The sequence below is a fragment of the Pleurodeles waltl genome, chromosome 9 (assembly GCF_031143425.1).
Source record: "Pleurodeles waltl isolate 20211129_DDA chromosome 9, aPleWal1.hap1.20221129, whole genome shotgun sequence".
Classification (NCBI taxonomy): Eukaryota; Metazoa; Chordata; class Amphibia; order Caudata; family Salamandridae; genus Pleurodeles; species Pleurodeles waltl.
The window spans coordinates 459281410-459304906 of record NC_090448.1 but is presented as its reverse complement, the minus strand read 5'-3'; the positions used below and the strand labels follow the sequence as shown (position 1 = coordinate 459304906).

The 23497-nt window shown below is 45.6% G+C and overlaps 1 protein-coding gene across 5 annotated transcripts in view; it reads left to right on the top strand.

Moving 5' to 3' along the window:
• Window positions 1-23497, top strand: part of KLC1 (kinesin light chain 1) — a 377498-nt gene that overhangs the window by 207594 nt on the left and 146407 nt on the right. For all 5 annotated transcript variants that reach the window (XR_011198745.1, XM_069207275.1, XM_069207276.1 and 2 more), the window contains exon 5: window positions 2817-3042. Coding sequence is in view for 4 of the 5 variants with exons in the window: in XM_069207275.1 (XP_069063376.1) it covers window positions 2817-3042 (226 nt within the window). In the remaining variant the exon portion in view is untranslated. The remainder of the gene's footprint in view (window positions 1-2816; window positions 3043-23497) is intronic.

The following is a 23497-nucleotide window of genomic DNA, read 5'->3' as shown; positions in this document are numbered from 1 at the left end:
TTCTACACCCCCACCTCCAGAGTCTTCACCTTCATGCCTGGAGATTGAACGGGGCAATCGGAGTTCTTTTTCTCTCCCACCAGAAGTGGTGGATGTTATTTTATCGGCCTGGTGACACTCCACCAAATCGATCTATGCAAGTCGATGGGCTAAATTTGTACGTTGGTGTGGAGAGAACCGAATTGATCCCTTAAAGGCTCACTTGTCTGATATATTATCATTTGCTGTTTCCTTGGCACAGAAGGGTTGTGCAGTTGCCACAGTTAAGGGCTATTTATCAGCACTGTCTGCTGTTCTGTGCCTCCCTGATCAACCTTCCTTGTTTAAATCTCCAATTGTTTCGAGGTTTGTTAAGGGGCTCACTAACAATTTTCCGCCCTTACCATTTGATATGCCTCAGTGGGACGTTAATTTAGTATTAGCATTTCTAATGGGATCGCCATTTGAACCAATGCATTCTTGTGCTTTGCGTTTGCTGGTTCTTAAGACTGTATTCCTGGTAGTCATAACATCGGCCAGAAGAGTCAGTGAGCTTCAGGCTCTTAGTGTAGAGTGTCCATACCTTTCCTTCTTTAGAGACGAAGTGGTGTTAAGGACCAAGGCGGTTTTCCTCCCGAAGGTTGTTACACCCTTTCACTTGGGGCAATCTATTACTCTCTCTTCCTTTTACCCTCTGCCTCATCCATCCAAGGAGGAAGAGATGCTCCACCGACTGGATCCACAAAGAGCATTGAGCTTCTTTGTCGACCGGACGAGGGAGTTCAGGCAAGATGATCAGCTCTTTGTTGGATACGTGGGGAAGAGGAAAGGCAGAGCAGTCCACAAGAGAACGCTATCCAGGTGGGTCATCCTCTGTATTAAGCTTTGTTATTCCTTAGCTAATAAAGAACCACCTGTGGGGCTTCGTGCCCATTCCACCAGAGCTAAGGCTGCCTCTTCGGCTTTGGCTAGGGGTGTTCCTGTGGTTGACATCTGCAGGGCGGCAACTTGGGCATCCCTCCATACTTGTGTCAAACATTGTTGTTTGGATTCTGAGGTTAGGAGGGATGTCCATTTTGCTTGCTCGTTGCTGCAGGATTTCTTGGTTTGACCATTCGGGCACCCACCTCCAGAGGTAGTACTGCTTTGGGACTCTATTCTTTAGGAGGGGAATCCACAGGTAGGTGTATCCATCAGAAGAATAAGTTACTTACCTTCAGTGACGCTTTTTCTGGTGGATACATTAACTACCTGTGGATTCCTCATAGTCCCACCCGCCTCCCCGTTGCCTGAATGGTTGTTCCACAAAATCCTTGGGTGAGCGCCAATTGTCTTGTATATATATATGTATGTATATATGTATGTATATATGTGTGTGTATATATATATATATATATATATGCCTACTTTATGTATATAGTTACAGCATGTATATATGTATTTCTTTCTCTGGTCTTGATAATTCAAGTACTCATGATTGATTTTGACTGGCAAATTAAATTTCTTGTTATTTTTAGTGTAATAAATGTTGCGTTTTCACTTCTTTGGATGTGATTATGTTCTCTTCAAGGTCAAATTTTCACCTGTTCGCCTCTAAGGCACGTACAAAATGTTGATAAGTGACGTCTGCACGTCAACAAGGGCTTCTTATTGCCTAGATGACGTCATACGGCGTCACGTGGAGTCGGGCTATTGTGACGTCATCGTCGACGTGCAGAGCTAGAAGAAATTTCCGTCAAAGCTGGCGCGAGGGGAGAATTCTTTAGGTGAGGAATCCACAGGTAGTTAATGTATCCATCAGAAAAAGCGTTACCGAAGGTAAGTAACTTATTCTTTTAGCCTTCAATTTCAAATTCCTTGACATTTACAATGCGTTTAACAATTTTCAGTTGTACATTTAGCCACTTTATTTATATACATTTTATTAAACTGTTAATATTTAAATTTCTAACCAGTCATAGACCCACTGAGGAGGCTTTGCAGACCACTAGTCTACTAATGAAGGTTACTCCGCAGTTCCTGCTATTATTAAATCTTTCTCATGTTTTATATCTTTTTTCTTTTCAAGTAATAGGATATTGCTGTGCTAGAATGTAGAAGTGGCATAACGTTCTTTCCTGCCACAGTTCCTCAGACATTGGATCTCTCCCACACATCTCTCATCCCTCCTTCATACTGTTGAGCCCACCCTTTGTAACTCGGATTCCCAAGTCAGATCGGGCCATCCTTTAATGTCCTGTGTCTATTCCAGCCAAGACCGTCAACCCAACTGTTCTCAAGTAATAACATGATAACAAAGTTAGCAACCCACATATAGACTTGGAAGATGAAAATGACTACACCGTGGTGAACGTAGTGCATAAAAAATATAGTGTGACTTCCTATTTGCCCGAGGCCTTAAATTTTTCCACGGAGAGAAGGACAAAGGCAAGCCACTTCAGAATGTGGTACAAGAAAATGAATGATTGGGTTTGGGAATCCCTGATTGGGAACATACCGGCTTGTTGGCTGTGTATCAGACTGATTCCCCAATTTAAAGAAAAGATATTGTACTAACACTATAGTAGAATATGTGACCTTCATTCCATGTTTAGTGTAAAAATGTTAGAAAATAACACTCTTTGTAACTGATGTGTGAGTACATAGCTTTCTAACTGGTGACTGTGGATTATGTATATGTTGCATTTTTTCTAACTGTTAGGTATTGTTTGTTTATTTCCCTTCAATTATTGCTACATAGTTAACAATCAGTTTTACATCCACCCTTTTGTAAGTCACATTTTATCTAGTATGTTTCTTTTTACGATTTCTTAATGCACAGAATGTTAACTTTACAGTGCAACAGCAGCACAGCAGTGCAGCAGCGGCAGCCCAGCAAGGCGGTTACGAAATTCCAGCCAGACTGAGGACCCTTCATAATCTTGTTATCCAGTATGCCTCCCAAGGAAGATATGAAGTCGCAGTACCCCTCTGCAAGCAAGCACTTGAAGATCTTGAAAAGACATCTGGGCACGACCATCCTGATGTTGCCACCATGCTGAATATACTCGCTTTAGTGTATAGGTGAATATTCTTTCATGATGCTCCATCACTGCCTGACAATAAGGATGTTGGCTGGCATTATTTTGCGTGGTTGAAATATAGGTCACACAATTTATAATAAATGACAAATGGTAAATCTCTCTCCGTTTACAGGCTTTACCAAGTTGTCTGTGTTTTGGTGAAAGAGGGATAGCACATTTAGCAACTTGAAAATAGATTGTTTTAGGAAGATGTGAAAGGCAGATCATCTCATGAGTTATGACTGTGGGAAGGTATTACTGACCGTCAGTAGAGGTTGGGAGCTGTTTCGTTCACTCTTGGTGCACCTCGTTACCCGGTTCTAAGTAGGATCTCATCAAATTCAGCCCAATTGAAGATATGTGTTCCTTTTCGTTCTTCAGATGGAAGCAGTGTGCTTTAAACATTACATCCTGTTGATAACAGATAAGTATATTGTCCTTCTGTAGTTTACATTGTTCCTTCTTGCCCCCAGTACACATTGAAAAGAAAAACTCTTCCTTTTTCATCGTTTTGGCTTCAGGTGCTATGGGTGCTATAGGAGACCCTGGAACACCTTCTTTAATATATATACTAGGTATCCAGGAAAAAGACGCTGAAGAATGTTCATCACTGAAGGTCGTTTTCCGTATAGTCATAGTGTAGGCAGTCAGAGATGTATTTTTCTTGTAAGTGTTGAAGGAGAAAAAAACTGAATAAATAACCAATAAAGCCTTTGTACATGCAACACTTTGTCATAGAAAAAAGGCTGCCTGTGCGTAAACAAAACAGCATGAGAAGGAAAACACAGGCTAATAGGCTAACACTGAGAAGCTTAAACAAGTTTTAGCATAGGCAGTAGGTCTCACCTTTTAAATGCTGATGCAGACCTACTAGTTTGGCCATTGTTTTTTTTTTTTGCCACACCAGGTTACTCTGACAGAGACAGCCATGTATGAAGTACGACTGATTGTGTATATATGGAGTCTGAACACAGAGTTTTTAGCATTTGTTAATTACACTTATATGTGAAAATGCACCGCATCGGCTCAACATTCTAGGCAAGTCATTAAATCTCCCTGTGCGCTCATGTAAAGCGATTGAATACCTTCGTATTGAGATCGCGCAATGTGATGTGGATTCGAGTCTCTGCGTCAGCTCAGCATTCTAGGCAAATCATTTAATCTCCCCGTGTGCTCATGTAAAGCGCTTGAATACCTTCAGGGCAAGATCGCTCTATATAATGATGTGGCCGCAGTGGTAACAGACAGTGCACAGCAAACGCAAACATTAAAATAAAAGAAATACATGACTGTCAATTACATCATATGATATGTGTACTGAAACCGACAAAGGACAAGTGATTACTTTTCTGACAAAGTTATTGTCAATGCCATTCATGGTTATTTGCTTTCTTGCACGTTATAATTTAAGCCGCACATAATCTTTACAGCAGTATTTTCTAAAAAAATATGTTTGTTTTGATGTTCAGGCACTTATATTAGTAATATAGTATGTTGTCCATATAATCTGCTGGACCTTAAAATGACTGTCTCCCAAGATAATAGTTGGGGAGAGGATGTGGCGTAACGACCAGAGCTGCCGACTTTGGACTTGAAGGAACCGTGTTCGACTCTCTGCATCGGCTTGACATTCTGGGCAAATCATTTAATTTCCCTGTGCACTTATGTAAAGCGATTGAATACCTTCAGGTCCAGGTCACACTATTTAACGATGTGTGTTTGACTCTCTGCATTGACTCAACATTCTGGGCTAATCATTTAATCTCCCCGCGCACTCATGTAAAGTGCTTGAATACCCTGGGATCAAGATAGAGCCATATAGTGATGTGGCCACAATGGTGACTGAGCTGAACGCAAACATTGAAACAAAAGAAAAACATTACTGCCAGTTACCTCATGTGATCTGTATACTGAAACAGACAAAGGACAAGTAATCACTTTTCTGACTGCATTATTATTACTGCCATTCACAGATACTTAAATTCTTACACGTTATCGTAATTTAAACCTCGGATAATCTTTATAGCACTAGTTTCTAATTAAATATGTTAGTTTTGATGTTCAGTCCCTTAAAGTAGCAATATAGTATGTTGCCTATATAATCTTCTTGACCTTAAAATGACTGGCTCCCAAAGTAATAATTGGGGAGAGGATGTGGCGTAAGCCAGCGCTAACGACTTTGGATTTGAAGGAACTATGTTTAAGTAATGGTGTAGGCTCAACATTCTAGGCAAATCATTGAATCTTCCTGTGTGCTCATGTAAAGCGGTTTAATACCGTTGGGATGAGATCGCGCTATATAATGATGTGGCCTTGATGATGACACACTAAATTGGGTGCGTGGTAATGAAGCACCGAAAAGATCGAGCACTCGTGTACTGTGCTTTTGAGCAAAGGAAAAGGTAGTCCTTTTTACAAATGCTAAAATGGGACCAGTGGAAGAGTACAAGTCCTAGGGCACTGCTCTGTGGGAGTAATCAATTGACGTAAAGGTGGAACAAAGAGGAAAGACTAACCACTCAGAAACAATGATTTTTAATGGACACTGTTAAACAAATGAAAAGCAGCAGGGCAGGCTGTAAGCCCACAAGGTATATACAGCATGTCTTGGAGAGACAGCGCTAGTGCCATTTAGGCTCGACCTAAAAAGGGACCTGCACCTTTAGGAACCCCAGAGGAACCCCATCCCTCAATGCTCTGCAGTGGCAGTTTGCCTGGGAGTGTCTGTTCTTTTTTCCGGCTCATATTGGCAGGGTCACTGAAAACCTCTTGTGTTTTTCACATCAAAAAAACTTTTCTAATCTCATTCAGTGCATTTAAAAGCTTAATACATGACAATTTGTCATCTCTACTATGAAGTAAATCTATTTTTGAAGAATTCTGTCAAGATTTTCAGTCAAAATACCTGCTATTTTCACCAAATTCCCATTATGTGGTAGAAAGAAGGCAAGTTCTGATAGTCACAAAGTTTGTGTGGTGAGTTTGTCACCTACACACCTCACTTAAGGCTGTGATTTTTGCAGTAATATCTTAAAGAGGACTCTTGAAGAAAGAAAGGGTATCAGACTTTGTGGCTGGTTGCAGGATATGAAGGCAGAGTGTTAGACCTGTCAGCTTTTGGGGTGGTTTCCCCTGTCTTTTTGCTTCTGACCTCCTGTTTTGGATCCTGTGCTGAATTTCAGTTTTTTCTGCCTTTAGGACTCTGGGCACTTTACCATTGGTGAACATTGCTAAAGTGCAAGGGCTCTGTCTAAATTGTAATTGATTTATCTATAATTGGCATAGTTTATTTGCTAGTAAGTCCCTAGTATAGTGCACCATGGGTGCCGAGGGCCTGTAAATCAAATGCTGCTAGTGGGGGTGCAGCACTAATTGTGCCACCCACATGAGTAGTCCTTTAAACATGTATCAGACCTGCCCCTGCAGTGTCTGTGTGGGCAGTTTTAAACCTCCATTTCAACCTGGCAAGTGCACCCGCTTGCTAGGCCCAAACCTTCCCTTTTGCTACATTTGTCACCCCTAAAGTAGGCCCAAGGCAGCCCTTTGCACAGGGTGCAGGATATTGTACTGGTGTGTTTTACATGTCTTGATGATAAAATACTGCTAAATTTGGTTTTCACTATTGCATGGCCTATCTCTCCCACAGGTTAACACAGGGATTGCCTTGAAATATCTTAAGTGTAATTTCCCATTGGGAGCAGATGGAGATGTGGAGTTTGGGGTCTCTGAACTCACAATTTAAAAATACATCTTTTGGTGAAGTTGGTTTTTAAATTGTACGTTTGAAACTGCCACTTTTAGAAAGTGGACATTTTCTTGCTTAACCATTCTGTGCTTTTACTTGTCTGTGGAATACACGTCTGGGTCAGGATGACAGTTGGTCTGTTTGTGGATTCACTCTAGACCAGTGGTTCCCAAAGTAACTACAGCAGAGAGAAATTTACGTTCTCTTGATGTTAAAATGGTGCTGCTTTTCTATCTAAATAGGTCAAAAAAGGTAAATAAATCAACCCATCTTTTCATAAATTATGGATCTTTATGATGGGGATTAGCTACCTCAAAACACTCTGTAGCAAGATGGATAGTCTCATGTATCTTTCTATGCTACCAAATTATAAAGAGACCTTTACCAGGCACACCTAAAGCTCATTTTACAAGGGTAAAGGCAGGAACCACAGCTTGGAACAACATTCCAATCTAAAGGCCTAATTTAGAACTTGGAGGATGGAATACTCCATCACAAATGTAACAGATATCCTGTCTGCTGTATTACGATGACCCATAGGATATAATAGGATCGTAATACAGCAGACGGGATATCCGTTACATTTATGATAGAGTATTCCCCTGTGCCAAGTTCTAAATCAGGCCCTTAGACATTTGTAAAGTAGCCACTTGGAGATCTTTACACAACTTTACAGAACACTACTATCCAGACACTGACACTCGGGCTGAGATGAAATTTGGACAAGAAATGCTGAAAAATGTGTTTAAATAGTTTTTCCTAATGGGCCTTACCTCCTAATTCATTCTAGTGCAACTTAATGAATGCAAATTACGGATTCACCGCATGCAGGTACCGAACAGTTGCATTGTGTTTTTTTTTCCCTCTTAGCTTGATATTCTATTCAAGGTTTATGACTATCAATGAAGACCCTACGATGCCAAAGAAAAGTTACATATCAGTAGTTGTAGTTCTGCATCGTAGGAATCTTCATTGAAGTGACAAACACCCTGCCTCCTCCCCGACTGTCAGAGTATGTTTGTATCCTGTGCATCGCGTACAAAAGAACTGACACCATCAGGCAAACTGCCTCTGCAGTGCGTTGTGGGATGGGGTTCCTCTGGGTTCCTTAAAGGTGCAGGTCCTTTTTTTTTCAAGTTTCTCAGTGTTAGCTTATCAGGCTTTTTTTCTACTCATGCTGTTTTGTTCTCAGGCAGCTTTTTTTCTATGACAAAGTGTTGCACGTTCAGAGATTTTATTATTTTTTTCCCCAGTTTTTTCTCCTCTAGCATTCACCAGGAAAATACATCTCTGACTGTCTACACTTTGATTATAGGGAAAGTGACTTTCAGTGATGAACATTCTTAAATGTCTTTTTTCTGGATTCTTAATATAAATATGTTGCAGAAAATGTTCTGGGGTCCGCAGAAACAGCACAGAAATATTTGAGGTTTATGACTTCAACGAAGATTCCTACAATGCATAACTGTAGGTATTTAACTTTGCTTTCTTCCAAACACCTCCATCTCACAGACAGGGAATCCAAACTGGCGGAGCATTTGCGAGACGGATGTTCTCCTCCGCCAGCCTTGCCCTACACTCCGTCTTTACAACATGCCTTTTGGGCAGGTATTCACATGCGTTATGGGACAGGGTAGTGGAGATCTTGCCAGCTATCCGAAGGAACCTCCATCCAACCTCACAGAGGCCTATGTTGGATGGACAGGACACAGCAAAACATTTAATCTGATACGATCTGGACACTACCGACTGCTTGAGCAGGGTTGTTGGCACCAGTGCAGTGATTAGGCGCCACATCTGAATTCGATCCATTGGCTTCTCTGATGGGAAGCAGTCATTCTGGGCATGGCCTTTGATGGTTCTAGGCTTTTAGAAGTGAAGGCAGATTCAGTCTCTGAATGATTTAGCATGCGTACGGACACTACCTGCTTTCTGGACTTAGCTACGCCAGTTCAGCAGATTCCCCCAGCAGCATTCCCTGTTTCGAGGCCTTGCTGGGGGCTATCAACAGAGGCAGAAGCAGTAATGTCTCAGCAACAGCAGACCTACTCCTTTCCATGTTGACACTGAGGATCTGTCAGACAGTGCTATGCCCCCAGGGGCGAGGAGCTACCCTACCCCTGCCCTTCTCCCTGCAGCCACCACAAAATTGGTTTAGTTTGCCTTGGCGCACTGTTGGCTTGTAGGGGGTCACATCTCCCTTCACCTCCCTGGTTGGAGGAGCACGTCTGATCAATGGGTGCTTCAGATAATCCAAAACAGATACTCCTTTCGCTTCTCCACCCCTGGACATGCCACCTGCACCACAACACCTTCTAGAGGACCACATATCCATACTATGCTGAGAAGTTCAAGCTCTCTTGGCTAAGGGAGCAATGCAGAGGGCGCCAGCATCAGAAATTGGAAGTGGTTCCTACTTCTGTTAATATCTGGTGCCAAAGCAGGACAGAGGTCTCTGTCCCGTCGTCGACCTTAACCCTCTGAACTTCTTCCTCAGGGTGGACAAGTTCAGAATGCTCACTTTGGTCCAAGTTATTTCTGCCCTAGACCCAGGAGACGGAATTGTAACACTGGACTTGCAGGACACTTATTTTCACATCTCTGTCCTGCAGTCTCACAGGCATTGCCTTCGTTTTCAGGTAAGCCAAATGCACTTTCAGTTTAACATACTACTGTTTGGTTTTACCAGTGCCCCTTGGGTGTTCACAAAGGTGACATTGGTGGTTGCAGCCCATTTGCGTAGGTTGGGAATATCAGTCTTCTATAATGTTGACGACCAGCTGCTTAAGGCGAACTCGCCTCAAACAGTTGTAAATCACTTCCCAACGATGGCCAACTTGTTGACATCATTGGAATTTTCCATTGTGTGCCGAATTCACACCTCACTATACAACTCTGTTTCACTGGAGCCATTCTGGATATGGTGCTTTTCAGAGCCATCCCTCCACATCAAAGATTCCAGGATTTCTGCTAAAGGCTTCTAATTGCAGATTCCTAGCCTTAGCATATTTCTTAGGCGTCAGACTAGATCTTTTAAATGTTGAACAGTACCTCTATATTCCAGTGGGTGGTGTCGGTTGGCTCCATGTCGGTGTCGTCCACGTTTGAAGTGATGTTGCGGTGACACATTAGCGCCACCTCAGTGGACTTGCAGTTCCTTTCTGTGCGAACAGTGCAGATTCGGAGAACTAACTTATTAATTTTTTTTACCAACTTATTTTTTTTTTTTGTGTGACTTTTTGTCGACTGTTTTTGACATATTGCTCCTAGGGATATTTCTCCCACAAAACGTACAGGATTTAAACCTTGTTGGGAGTGTCACAGGCAAATATTTGTGTCTGTTCTTCACTTGGTCCGTCTCTTGTGCCTGGCATCAGGTCACGATCTCAAGGCCTGCAGCGAGTGTAAGTCGATGCACCCCAAAGTGATTCCTGGCAATGCAGCAGAAAAAGGCTCTGTGACATTCCCGTCCTGAGATGAATCTCGGGGCTGCTTCTGGAGCTGTTCTCACAGATGATAGCATTCCTGTTCCAAGACTTTCTCCTCCGAGTCGAGTAAGTGGAAGAAATAAAAGAAAAAAGTTGAAGCATTCTTCAGTTTCTTTCCTCAAAAATTGTGCTTCAAGGCCCGCTCCTGCACTCAAACTGCGGAGCCAGTGTTAGGGCCTGCTTTGCCATACCTCGGGTTCCCTGGAGCTGGAGCAACACCCGCCCAAGTCTTGACAGAGGTTCTTCACACAGGAACTGGTTTAGCTGAGCCATTGATCCCTTTCAATGATGCCCTCATCGACGTTCTCCTGAGGACCTGGTATAAACCTTGCAGAGGGACTCCTGTGCACCTAGTGATTCCCTGACATCACTGTCCCGCCCCAGAGGACCCAGCTTTCATCTCCCAGCATCCCTCCCCTGAGAATTTGGTTGTGCAGGATTCCACATCCACAGTGAACCCAAATGTATTCAATCCAAGAGGGTGGACACCTTTTGGAAGTGTATTTTTTTCTTCCACCATCCTAGCGCTATGGGTGGTGAACACTGCATGCCTCTTGTGCCAATACACCCGTACCTTGTGGGACTTGGTTAGGCAATTGCTTCCTGAAGAGGGTCGAGCCATTGTCAACTAAGCCTGTGTGGACAGCCCAGAAACAGTGATGTTTACCATTAAGTGCAGGCTTGATAACACAAACTCCCTGGGCAGAGTCATAGCTTCTATGGTGGCATTGTGTTGCCATGCCTGGTTGTGATACACTGGGTTCTGGGGGATGCCGAGTTTTCCCTGGTTGACTTGCCATTCGATGGCTCTTGCCTATTAGTCGTTAAAGCTGACACAGCGTTCAAGCGCTTCTGGCAGAGCCGGGTAACTACCAGATCTCTTGGAATTTCTCTTTCCAGCCAGTCTCATCAAAATTTCTTTTGCCCCATGGTGGCTGTGGTTAGGGCACTTATGGGCATCCCCAATTCCAATCATTCCCCATACTCCTGCAGGCTAATCAGCCCTTTCAAGGAAGGCGTGGCAGATCCCAAAGAGGATGCAGGAGTCAGACCTAGGGTGCTGTCTAGTCCCCTAAACCTCCCAGCTGCCTCTGAACCTCTTTTGTGCACCTTTCATCCCGCAGAGCCATTGCAGGTAGTGTCCAGCACCACCTGCCCCAATGGTCTGCCATTGCCTGCAACAAGTGGGTACTTCAAATTGCACGGAAGGTGTATGCCCTCCCATTTGTAAAAACCCCTCCGCCTTTGCCACCATCCCCGAAACGGCTGACTGAGGCCCTTCTTTCTCTGCTCTGTCAGGAAGTGCGGGCTCTATTGTCCAAAGGAGCCAGTGAGGGGGTGCTAGCATCTGAAGTGGGAAATGGTCACAATTCCTGCTACTTTCTGGTGCTGAAAAAGGATGGAGGCCTCCGGCCATCAATAGATCTGCGCGTCTTTCTGAGGAAAGAGAAGTTCAGAATGCTCACATTGGCTCAGGTTCTGTCTCCCCTCGATCCTGTAGACTAAACAGTAGCACTGGACTTGCAGGACACGTATACATGCCAGCATTTTGGAAGAGGAAAGTGGGAGATTATTAAAAAATAATCTGAAAAATGTATTTCCCCCATTCTTTTTTTTTTTCTTGTTGTTTTGTTAAAGCAGAGGCAGTTTCAGGCGGGAGACAACCCCAATAAAGCCATGTTTACCTTCAAAAATCATAAGTCTCCTGTATGAACTGGATCTATTGGCATGTATGTCTATGTACTTCCATATTACGGTCCTTCAGACCCACCAATTTTAGCTGCAGTTCACAGTGGGCCACGAGCATTTCCAGTATGCTGTGCTCCCTTTTTTTAAAGGGTTTTGGTTGACCCGGTCGAAGGCCTTCTCCACTTCCAGCGAGAGAAGGACCGTCTGTTGTTGGCGTTCCACTGCCTTGATAAAGAAGTCCACCAGTCTAGTATTGTCCCTTGTGTGTTGGGATTTTATGAACCCGCTCTGTTGAGGTGATATAATTGAGGTCCAGAGGGGTGTAGCCTTGCTGATAAGATCGCTGTAAAGATGTTCCCATCTGTGTTCAATAAGGCTATAGTCTGGTACGATGAGCAGAGCATAGGATTCTTGTCTGGCTTTGCTATAAGCCTGAGCCAGGATTCAAACATTGTGTGCGTCACCGAACCATAGGTGAGAATATAGTTAATGATATTGGTCCGTGGTGTTGCCAATAAACCAGCATAGATGTTGTAGAAAGACACCAGGAAGCCATGGGGGCCCGAAGTCTTCTGCCTGTGGAGGCGTCAGATTGCTCACAAAACCCTTTCCTTGACTATGACCTCATCCAGCTCTAAACAGTCCTCCCTCCACAGGGAGCACCGAAAGCCCTCCCAGTATTCATCTTGAGCTTCTGGATCAAGGCCCAGGTCAATGAACAGGGAGCGATAATGATCTGTAAAAACTGCCAAAATGTCTGGAGTGTTCGTGTGGGTCTGTCCACTCATCTTTGATCGCTTTGATTTGATTCTGGTGTGTGAGCGTTTGAGTTTGTAGGCTAGCAGTCTCATCTTTATCACCTTTCTCATAATGTTTCTGCTTGATATAGAGAAGTTTCTTGGCCGCTGTCTGCAATACTATCTGTTCAAGGTTGCCCTTGGCTTTCATGAGGGCTCTATATTTTCTAGGGTAGGTGTTTGCTTTATGCTGGGACTATAATAGTTTTATTTGCTCCCATGGGTCCCGCTTCATCTGCTTGCCCATCTTCTCAAATATGGTAGTGTGAGCAATCAGGTCATCATGTATGGCCGCCTTTGCAGCTTTCTAAATGATGTCCCAGTTGACCTCAGGTGTGATACTGTCTTGGAATTAATGCATTATGGTTTCCCTGATCATTTCCCGCACCTCTGGATCCCTAAGGGGGTCACTGACGTTGTCATTGTCTTATTAAGAAGATTTTGCTAAGTCGTCAGGATGAACTGTGTAGGAAGCTGGCCTGCTATGTGGTGAGCACCTATGGTGTTATCACCTTATACCAGTTATCCCCTATTGGTGAGGTGTGGCAGTGTCTATAAAGCCAGGGCTCTCTAGAGGTAGCTGTGGGTGTGCAGCCAAGACTTATCTAGGAGACATGCAAAGCTTATGCAGTACCACTGTAGTCACACAGCACTTAAGCAATACCCCAACACTCTGTTATGTACACATTAGAAGTCAGCGATTATCATAAAAGCAATAGAAAACAGTGAAAGCAATGGACAATACTGAAGGCCCTGGGGGGACCGAACCATATACTAAGTAAGTGTATGCAAAAGTCAGCTCCCCACCCAAGGAAGTGGAATCGGTAGAGGGGAGCTGGGGGAACTAGGAAGCCCACAAAGTAAGTACCAGAGTGCACCCCAGTGACCAGGAGAAAAGAGGTAAGTATCTGGTTTCCCCCAAACCCACCAAAAGGACTTCAGAAGAGGATAATGCAAGATCCCGACAAGACTGCAAGAAACCAAAGGTGGATCCTTGAAGAGTAAGACATGTAAAGGAAGGGGACCAAGTCCAGTTCACTTTGGAATGTCCGGTCGTGACAGGAGCCACTACCCACCAGCCTGTGGATGCAGGACCAGGTGGACGGTGAACAAAGACAGTCAGCAGTGCAGTGCAGCACTGAAGCAGCTGAAGAGTTCCTGAAGTGATGCAGCCAACATCCCACGCTGGAAGAAGGATTGTAGTCAGTGGTGAGGAAAAGCTACCAACAAGCCTTGGCAAAAGCAAATGTGGACGAGATACGGAGCTGCCGGGGAACAGCAAGGTCCAGGGGGACTTAACCCACAGAGGGGTGTCCCGGTTGACCCTCAGCAGTGAGGAGAGTCACAGGAAGAGGAGGCAGCCCTCACTGGCGACCCACAGGCAGCAAGCACAGGAATCACAGTGAGGCCCATGCAGCACACCTTGGAAGGCATTCCACGTCTCAGGAGCAGCACGCAGAGAGCTGTGCTTTGCAGGGAAGTGTACTGGGGGCGGGGCTACACTTAACCTGAAGAACCCTTGGAGGAGATGCCAACGTGCCTCGATAGCTGCAAGGGACGCGGTGTACAGGGGTACTGTCCTACATGGAGAGGGAAGGTCTCACCGTCTCCAAAGTTGGACAGCTTGCAGAGCGGACCAAGCGGACCACTGCAGACCACCACCTGTGATGCAGGATCCATGCAGCTCTGGAAGAGAGGAGATCCACGCAGCTGGTCGTCGTTGTGGTTGGTGAATGCGGTTGCAGGGGAGTGACTCCTTCACTCCAATGCAGATTCCTTCTTACTTCTCATGCAGACTGTCGCCCTCAAAGGATGCACAGCTGGGGAAATGTTGCAGTTGCTGGAAGGAGCTGTGAAAACAATGTTGCAAGCAGACTCGTTGCTTTGGATGCAGTTTGATCTGGAGGGTCCAGTTGCAGTTCCAGTGGCCAGAGGTTGAAGTTAACGTTGCAGAGGAATCCTGCTGGAATCTTGCACGTCAAATCTGAGGACCCATTTAGGAGGGAGACCCTAAAAAGCCCAGAAAGGGGGATTGGTCACCTAACAGGGTGACCACCTATCAAGAGGGGGCTGTGACGTCATCTGCCTGACCTGGCCACTCAAGGTCCTAGGGGCCTCTGCCCACCTTTGATTCAAGATAGCAGAATCAAGTGGCCACCTGGAGGAACTCTGGGCTGCCTGGGAAAACCCTGAAAATTGGTAGGAGCAGTCCTGGGGGTCCTCTAAGGAGCCCCCAGAGTGCATTAAATCATACAGCCAACACTGGCAACTGTATTGGGGTATGATTCTGACATGTTTGATTCCAAATATGCCCAGGTTTGGAGTTACCATTATGTAGCTGGACATAGGTGACCTGTGTCCAGTACATATGTAAAATGGTGTCCCCGCACTTACAGGAAAATGGAGCTGGAGTTCGTAGGGGCACCCCTGCACCTCTGCTCATGCAGGGGTGCCCTCACACACAGGTACCGCACCCTGCCCTCTGGGCTAGGATGGCCTACCATAGGGGTGACTTACAGTGACCTGGTGCAGTGACCTGAAGTGAATGGGTGCATGCACCTTTTCACGCAGGCTGCAATGGCAGGCCTGTAGACACATTTTACATGGGCTCCCATGGGTGGCATAGTAAATGATGCAGCCCATGGGGAACCCCTGGTGCCCCAATGCCCTGGGTACTATATACTAGGGTCTTAAATGGGGGCACCACAATGCCAAATGTGGGGGTGTGTGAAGTCCCAGGCAACCAACTTTAGAGGGAGAGAGCACAGTCATCTTAACATGGTCTGACAATATTTTGGGCTCTGTATCGGAAACAAGGCTTGTGTGCTGTAGGTCAAGGGAAGTCAAGAACTAATCTATCTGTGTGTACTTCCTATGGACATGTGAAAATAAACTATAGTTGTGTTCGCCTGAGTAGTGGTGGCGCCACACATTCACAAGGTCCAGATCTATCATGTCTTGCAGTGGGGAGAGCGGAGGTGAGGGGAAGCTTAACTCCTGTGGGCTTTATCCTCGTGGGTGTTCAAAATCGAATTAAAGTCACCTCTGTTTAGAATGTTTCCTCGAGAAAAGCCTCCCAGTGTGGTCTGCAAAAAAAGGTCCTTACTTTCGTTGGACGCATAAAGGGTGATGAGCGCAAATCTCAAGTCCAAAAGACACAACGGTAGCCCAATGTATCTACCCTCTTTATCTCGCAGTTGGGACCCCAGCTTGTACTGGCGTCCCCTGCAAAACAATATCGCCACCTTTCTTGTTTTTGTTCTGTAAGTAGTGTGTAACTGCCCTGGGAACCGGTAGAATCATAGTCTGAGTGTCTCTGTATGCAGTACGTGTGTTTCTTGTACCATCACTACGTCCATGTCTGTACCTTTCGACCATTAGAACAAAGCCTGTCTTGATGGGGGAATTAAGGCCTTGTACATTAAGGGAGGTCACCGCTGGAGCACCCATAACGTGAAGACATCACTCGTCGTAGGCCCCCCCTCCCCTACATCAGAGAGGTACTGGACAGTCATGCTGTCGCATCTGTTGACAGAGATAGAGCATGATGAATTTGAATGGCGTGTGGCATGTAATGTTGTGTGGCATATGGAAATAGGATTGCCAACCTGTGCAAAGGTAAAACAGTGTAAAACCATACCTGAAAAACCAGAACCTTGATGCAAGCAGCACCCCCAACAAAAGGATAAAGGAAAGTCATTGTAGTGCAGCCCAATTGGCTATTGCAAGGGCTAGCTCAGTTACATGTTGTGGAACCCCTGTCGGCGTTAGTAAACATCTCCTGCTGTGGTTCCGGGGAGCCTTGAGAGGCCATCTGGCTCCGGATTATTCTCTGTGAGTGCCATGTTCACTGTACTCGGGCCCCAGCGCTGTCCACTGTGTCTCAGTCCTCCAGGGGTTCAGGGCGAGCATTCCTCCCTGTCTTGCTGGCATTGAGGTCATCACTTGACTTAAGAGATTTATTAGTTCTAGGGGTATGCCATGCCCCAGAGCGCTGGTCTTCACCTGTGAGCCTGTCTGTGAATGTTGGCCAATGACCTCTGCAAGGCCCAGTATGTCTTTCACCTCCTGAGTGTCTCTGACAATATGCAGAGTCCCTTTATATGTGAAGTATAGGTGAAAGGGGGGGTCCCTACTGATACTCGATCACTTCTTTCTTGAGGTTGAATTAGTGGTGTTGAACTTCTGTTGTTGCGCCAGTGTTTGCATGGAAATGTCCTGAAAGAGCGCTAAGTTTCTGCCTCGAAATACCTCGAACTCTTGTTGGTGTCCAGCTCATGTGATGGGCTCCTTGTCTTTAAAGTAACAGATACGAGAACGGACATCTGGGGTAAAATTCAGATTTTGCTAGAATGACGAGAAGACCCTCTGCATTTGATCCAGATAGAAACGGTCTGGGACTGCATCATACAGGAGGAGTTTACAAGAGTCTAGGTCCTAGGATGTACCTATCAGGGTCTTGATGGAATTCAGCATAATCAGATATTGTTCTTATATGAGCAGTTTTTTATATCTTCCAGCTTATCCAAAATGTTTTTTTTTTTTTTGTGTGCTTTCAATAAAATGCCCTTGGGGGACATTGTGTCTTCCTCTCAGGTTGTAGTGGCCACGTCTGACTCTACCTGCCCCAATCATGACTCAGTTTGCTGCATTTGGATGTTAATGTCCCTGAGCGCCTTACTCAGATCTTGCTTCCATGAAGAGAAGTCCTTGCGAAACTCCCGTAGGAGGGAGAGGATATCGCCTTTAACAGCTGGACCATTTAATGTTGGATCCCCTTTTCCTTTGGGAACCCACAGCTAGCCCCCGATGGTGTCAACCTCCGCTCTGCCATCTGTCTTCTGACTATAGAGCATGTCGATGCTGGCCGACTTCATGTGTTTCTCTTTAGCATAGGCCATATCACGCTTCAGTCTCTCCCGGTGAGGTGCACCTTCTTCCAGCTCACTGGGAACCTTACATAGGCCAACAACCCATGGTGACAGATGTGCATGCGGGGGCAGCGGCTCGCTGTCTGGCTTCAGGGACGCCCAGCGGACACCCTTAACACCAGCGGCACTCATCCAAACAAACCTCTGCCCTCTCATTGTGGGCCCCAAGATAGGGAGTGACCAACTCTCCTGCAGTTTGAAGTCCCACTAGGGCCAGCTATCAGCCCAGCTTCTGAGCTGGTAAGTGTCCATAGAATCCCAATCCCCCTTAGCTAAACCTCTGCTAGACATGGGAGGTGAAGTCTAGCCGGACATCCCTCATCAGCGCTCCACCGAACGTTGGCGTGCACTCAAGCTGGGCGCACCTCCAGTGATGGGTGACCCACTCACCTGTGATGCTGCTCCCCCTGTTCTCTCCTCCTCCAGGGCCACTTGCTAGTGGGGATGATGCTTCAATTCCTCCTGGCATTGGAGGGGCGCCGCTGGTCCCCCCCCCATGGTGATCCCAGGTCCAAAGTTGGATTGTGGTGGCCAGTTTGGATTGTGGCAGACCAGGCAGCGTTTTTGCCACTGTTGTTGTCGTGCTCCCAAGAGCCCCTGGAAAGGCTGGTGTGGTGTCTACTCCTCCACGTGGGGTTCCAACTCAACACCTGCTCCTGGGTGTCTGCTATTTAAGGGGCCAGCAAGAGTCCAGCACGGGAGCTCAGGCACATTACGTCTTGCTTGGACTATGCTCTGGCTACGTCCTTGGGTAATTATTCTAAGGTGAGGAATCTGCAGTTGGAAGTCTTTATCAGAAAAAAAAGAAAGTTACTTACCTTTGGTAACGTTTTTTGTGCTACAGACTGTAGCTGCAAATTATTCACAGACCCCCCCACTTAGCTCATTCCTCGACCTGGGCTTATCACCCTAAAGATCCCTTTAGACTCTGCACACTGGCCAGATAACATTGATTTTTACGATGCTCTGCGTTAGTGAGGCCAAAAAGTCACAAAAGAAACTGATGTCCGTGCACCCGGGTGACGCTTATGTGGGCATCACTTCTGATGCAGCACCAACTGACACGGTCTACTGGCATGCAAAGGTACTGCTCAAGACTTTCTGGATCCAGACTGATGCATGGGGGACTTTCCAAAGTGAGGAATCTGCGGTGAAATAGATCTCTAGCAGAAAAGGTGTCACCAAAGGTAAGTATCTTGTTCATTTGGGCTATGATCGTGATGTTTCAGTCTTTGACTTGGGTCCCAGTGAGAGCAGCTCTGATGCTACTGGGCCTCTTTGCCACCTACATTTCGTTTGTTAACCACACAAAGTGGCAGATTCGGACTGCAGGCTCTGCAGTGGGATCCGAAGCCTCCGTGGGCTCAGTGCTATGGTGAGCTATCGGAGTTTATCCAGGTGTCGAAGGAGACCACAGAAGTTCTGCAGTGGTGGCTACTGACTGCAGTTGGACTGGTGGCAGACCCTTCTCCTTACTCCACCCACAGTAATCGGTTGTGGAGGATGCATTGTTGCAGAGTTGAAGAGGTCATTTGGGTTAGAGACCAAAGGACTCTGGCCTCCAGTGGAAACTCACCTCCACAACAACCTGTTGCAAGCAATCCACTTGGTATTGAAATGTTCCCCCCAATGATCAAAGGGAAGACCTGCTGGTTCTCATGGTTGGAAAATGTGATCGCCATGTGGTATTGCCACAATCTGGACAAGTGGGGTTGTGGGTCTGCATCTCTGCAAGTGGCTTAACGCTCAGGGCATCTCATTGATCACCCAACATTTGTCAGGATCTTTATCTGCCAAATCGGACAAGCTCAGCTGACATTACTTAGTGGATAATGACTGGCGGTTACACTCAGGAGTGGCACCAAGCATCTTTAAAGGTGCAGAAACAGCATGGAAAAAAATGCCCAATATCAAAACATTTGAATGTTGGAGTTCCTAAGGCAGTCTTCGTTCGGAGGTGCCTTCCACCAGCTTTTGGGGGTTGGTACTAATGTATGCCCTTCTGCATAGAGTACTCGAGAAGATCAAGAGAGACCAGGCCCAACTCATCCTAGTGGTGCAGGACTGGGTGAAGAGAGTATGCTACCTTGAACTTCTGGCCATAGGCTTATTTTCTCCAATTTGGCTACCCCTTTCAGAGGATCTCCTGTGACAGCAGCAGGGCCAAGTCTTCCAGCCAAACCTGCACAATCTACTATGGAGATTGAGGGGCACCAGTTGAGGTCTTCCTCCCATAGTGGTTGGTAACATCTTTGCAGCCAGGTGTCCTTCAACCAAATGGATTTATGGAGAAAGCTGATAGAAGTTTGCTGTCTGGTTTTCTTCCCAAGAAATACAACCACTGAAAGCACAGTTATCAGATGTGCTCCTATTCTGTTTCTCATTGGCCCAGCAAGGCCTTGCTGTGGCAACAGTTAAATGTTTAACGCTCGTCATTTCAGCCTTTTCATGTTTACCTAACCAGATATCCTTCCTCAACTGACTTGTTGTGGTGTGTTTTTTATTGGTACGTTGGTCCATTTGTTGTTATGCAGATTTGTAGAGCACAGTCTTACCCAGGTGGGTATGTTAGTGCTGAACTGATGGGAGTTTAGCTCAATCTATGGCCCAGTGGGACTGCTCGAAAAGCCAGGTCTTCATTTTTTTGCGGAGTTCAAGAAGTGAGTAGTAGGCTCTTATGTGTAGCGCAGGCCATTCCACACTTTAGAATGATGTAGAAAAGACTTGACTGCCAAATCTGGTTTTCCTCATGCGTGGGATGTGTGCAGGTAGGAGTCCGGACAAGCAAAGGTGTCTAGAAAGTTTGTGAAAGCAGATGCAATTGTTTAGGCATGCTGAACCAGTGATATGTGGTGTCTTGAAAGTGTGGATGAGGAGTTTGAATTGTGCTGGTTTGTGTATATAGAGCCAGTAGACCACCAACAGGTGTGATGCGAGTGAGGCGTAGGAGGTTGAGAGTGATTCTAGCTACTGAGTTATAAATGTCTGCAGCATTGCATAGATCCCGGCATAGAGAGTATTCCTGTAGTCCAGCTTTCATGTGATCAGGGTGTGTGATGGTTTAATGGGTGTTGATTGAAAATCTTCCTCTGCATCTTCAGAGTATGAAAACATGAGATGATAATGGCGTTGACTTGGCGGTCATGTTGAGTTTGCTTTTGAAGATGATCCCGAGGTTCTTGGTGGAGGTGGATGTCAGTCCTAGCTCCATTGGCCACTAGGTGGAGTCTGGCAGTGAAGTGCTCTTCTTGAAAATCAGTTTCAGTCTGGTTGGTGTTCAGCTTCAGCAGTTATCTTCATCTAGTGGCCAATTTCAGTCATGCAGGCATTGAGCTTGATCCAGAGTACTAGGCTTCTTGGCCGTGAGGAAGAGAATGAGCTGGGTCTCCTCAGCATAGGAGAGGATGTCTATGTTGTGAAAGCAGAAGAGCCTGGCTACAGGGATCATGTAGGCTTTGAAGAGGGTTGGGCTCTGGAAACTTCCTTGCGAAACTCCTCAGATGAGGTCACGGGCATCTGAATGTATGGTGCCAGTCTAACTGACTTGGCCTTTACAGTCTGGAAGGAACAGATCCGTGGTAGTGCGTGTCCTTGAATTCAGATGTTGTGTATGTGTTGGATGGGGTGGAAGACTATGTCAAAAGCTGCAGAGAGGTCCAAGTGGATGTGAACTGCTGGTAGTCCTCCACCCAGAGTCATGCAGACATCATCTGTGGCGGTGATGAGGGCAGTTTCTGTGCTGTGGACAGTCTGAAACTAGACTTGGAGTGGTATAGAGGAGTAGGTAGTAATTGAGAAAATTGATGAGGTGTCTGTTAATGATTTTCCCTATGACCTTGACTGTTAAAGGTAGCAAAGAGATTGGTCTGTAGTTGACGAGCGTTGAAGGATCTGCAGAGGGTTTCCTCAGCAGTGGTAGGCAATTGTGTGTTTTCAGGCATCTGGGAAGGTTATGGAAGAGTTGGAGGCATGCAGAATGGCTGTGAGTATGGTGCTGATGGCTTGGAGTCCTCAGAAGTAGCCACGGTGGGGACAGAGGTCTTATGGGACCTCTGAGTAGATGGACTTCATGGTGGCGGTGGTGTAATCACCCCAGAAGACGGGTTATGTGGTTAGCATTGGTTCTTTGGATAAGATTGGAAGGCGTTTGCTGTTGTCACTAACGCGCCATTTGTCATGCTACAGTGGGATATTAATACAGTATTCATCTACTTGATGTGCACTCCCTTTTGAACCCGTGCACAGTTCCTCTCCATCTTCTTACCATCAAGACAGCATTTCTAGTCAACATAACATCAGCCAGGCGAGCGAGTGAATACCAGTCATTGTCCCTGATTCCCCAATAAGCATCTTTCTTCCCAGACAAAAAGTAGTGATGCCCTTCCACATAGGGCAAGCCATCATCTTCCCAGCTTTCTATGCACCACCTCGCCCCTCCAAGGAGGAAAAACAGCTTCATCGTCTGGACCATAAACGGACACTTAGCTTCTATATGGACCGAGCCAGAGACCACCGACAAGACGACCAGCTTTTTGTTGGTTTCTGTGGTGCTTAGATAGGCAAAGCGTTGCAAAAGAGGAAAAATCTCAAAATGGATTGTACCATGCATTAGGATGTCCTGCGGGCTAGCTAAGAACAACACCTAGAAGGCTTGCATGATCGTTCCACTGGAGCACAGGCTGCTACCACTGCACTGAAGTGCATTGTGCCTATCATGGACATTTGCCAGGCTGCTACATGAGTGTCCTTCATATGTTCACAAAGCATAACTACCTGGATAGCCAAGTCCGGTGGTTTGGGCCCTTTGTCTTATCTGTCCTGCAGTATATCCTGGTCGCAGTGATTCTGCAGACCCCACCAATAGGGTATGTACTGCTTTGGCATCTACTCACAAGGTAAGGACTCATTGGTTAAAAGTCTGTATCAGAAGAGCAAGTTAGCTACCTTTGGTAATGCGCTTTCTGCTAGGGACTCTAACTGCGGATTCCCCTCTAACCCACCCACCTTCCTTTCTGTTCTGTAGATTGGACCTATATAGTCCATTAATAAGATTACAACCTAAAGTCTTCATACTGCAATAAACTGATTTCAGTGGCTTTGAATTATCACCCCTTTAATGACTTCCCTTAGCTGACCACACAGGAACCCAAAATTACTTTTTCAGAACAACAGACGTACCCTCGGAATTAGGATTTCCTTGCATAGAGAGATTCTTTCTGCTATCACTTGACATCTGTTTTGGCTACCGAAGAATAGAAACCCCAAGATTTTGATGTTTACTACTTACCAAAGTAATCAGTTTTTCCTATTTTAACCCCCAAATCTGCAGATTCAAGGGTCGGTTTGCAGTTTTAAACCTGGTTGTGCTTCATTGATTTTGGGCTAGTTCATCCAAATTGTCTGCTATTTTGATTTCTTCAGAATTATATTTTTTTCTGCATGTTTGACATCCTTTACTAGGAGTTCTATACCCTATTTGTAATGTTTTTGCATTTGTGTTCAGGCGTGCCACCTTCTTCTTAATGTGTCAAATGAGACCAGTCAGGTCTTCTACCTTTTTGACAGGCCTTCCATTTCCTGCTCCTTTAAATTGTATTCCTGCTGTTCCCTATTTCACATTGTAAGGAGAAAGAAAAAGGTTTTAAAATCTGACTGAGCAATTCTTATACCCTTTGGTCATGCCCTGCTCGACCGGCTCTCTGTCAGCAGCTGTTGAACAACCCCTCTTCATGTAGAAGTCCACTTGGTGGAATTGGGCTGTAAACTTTTGTAAACCTTGTATAATTAATAGCATGTTCCAAAACTC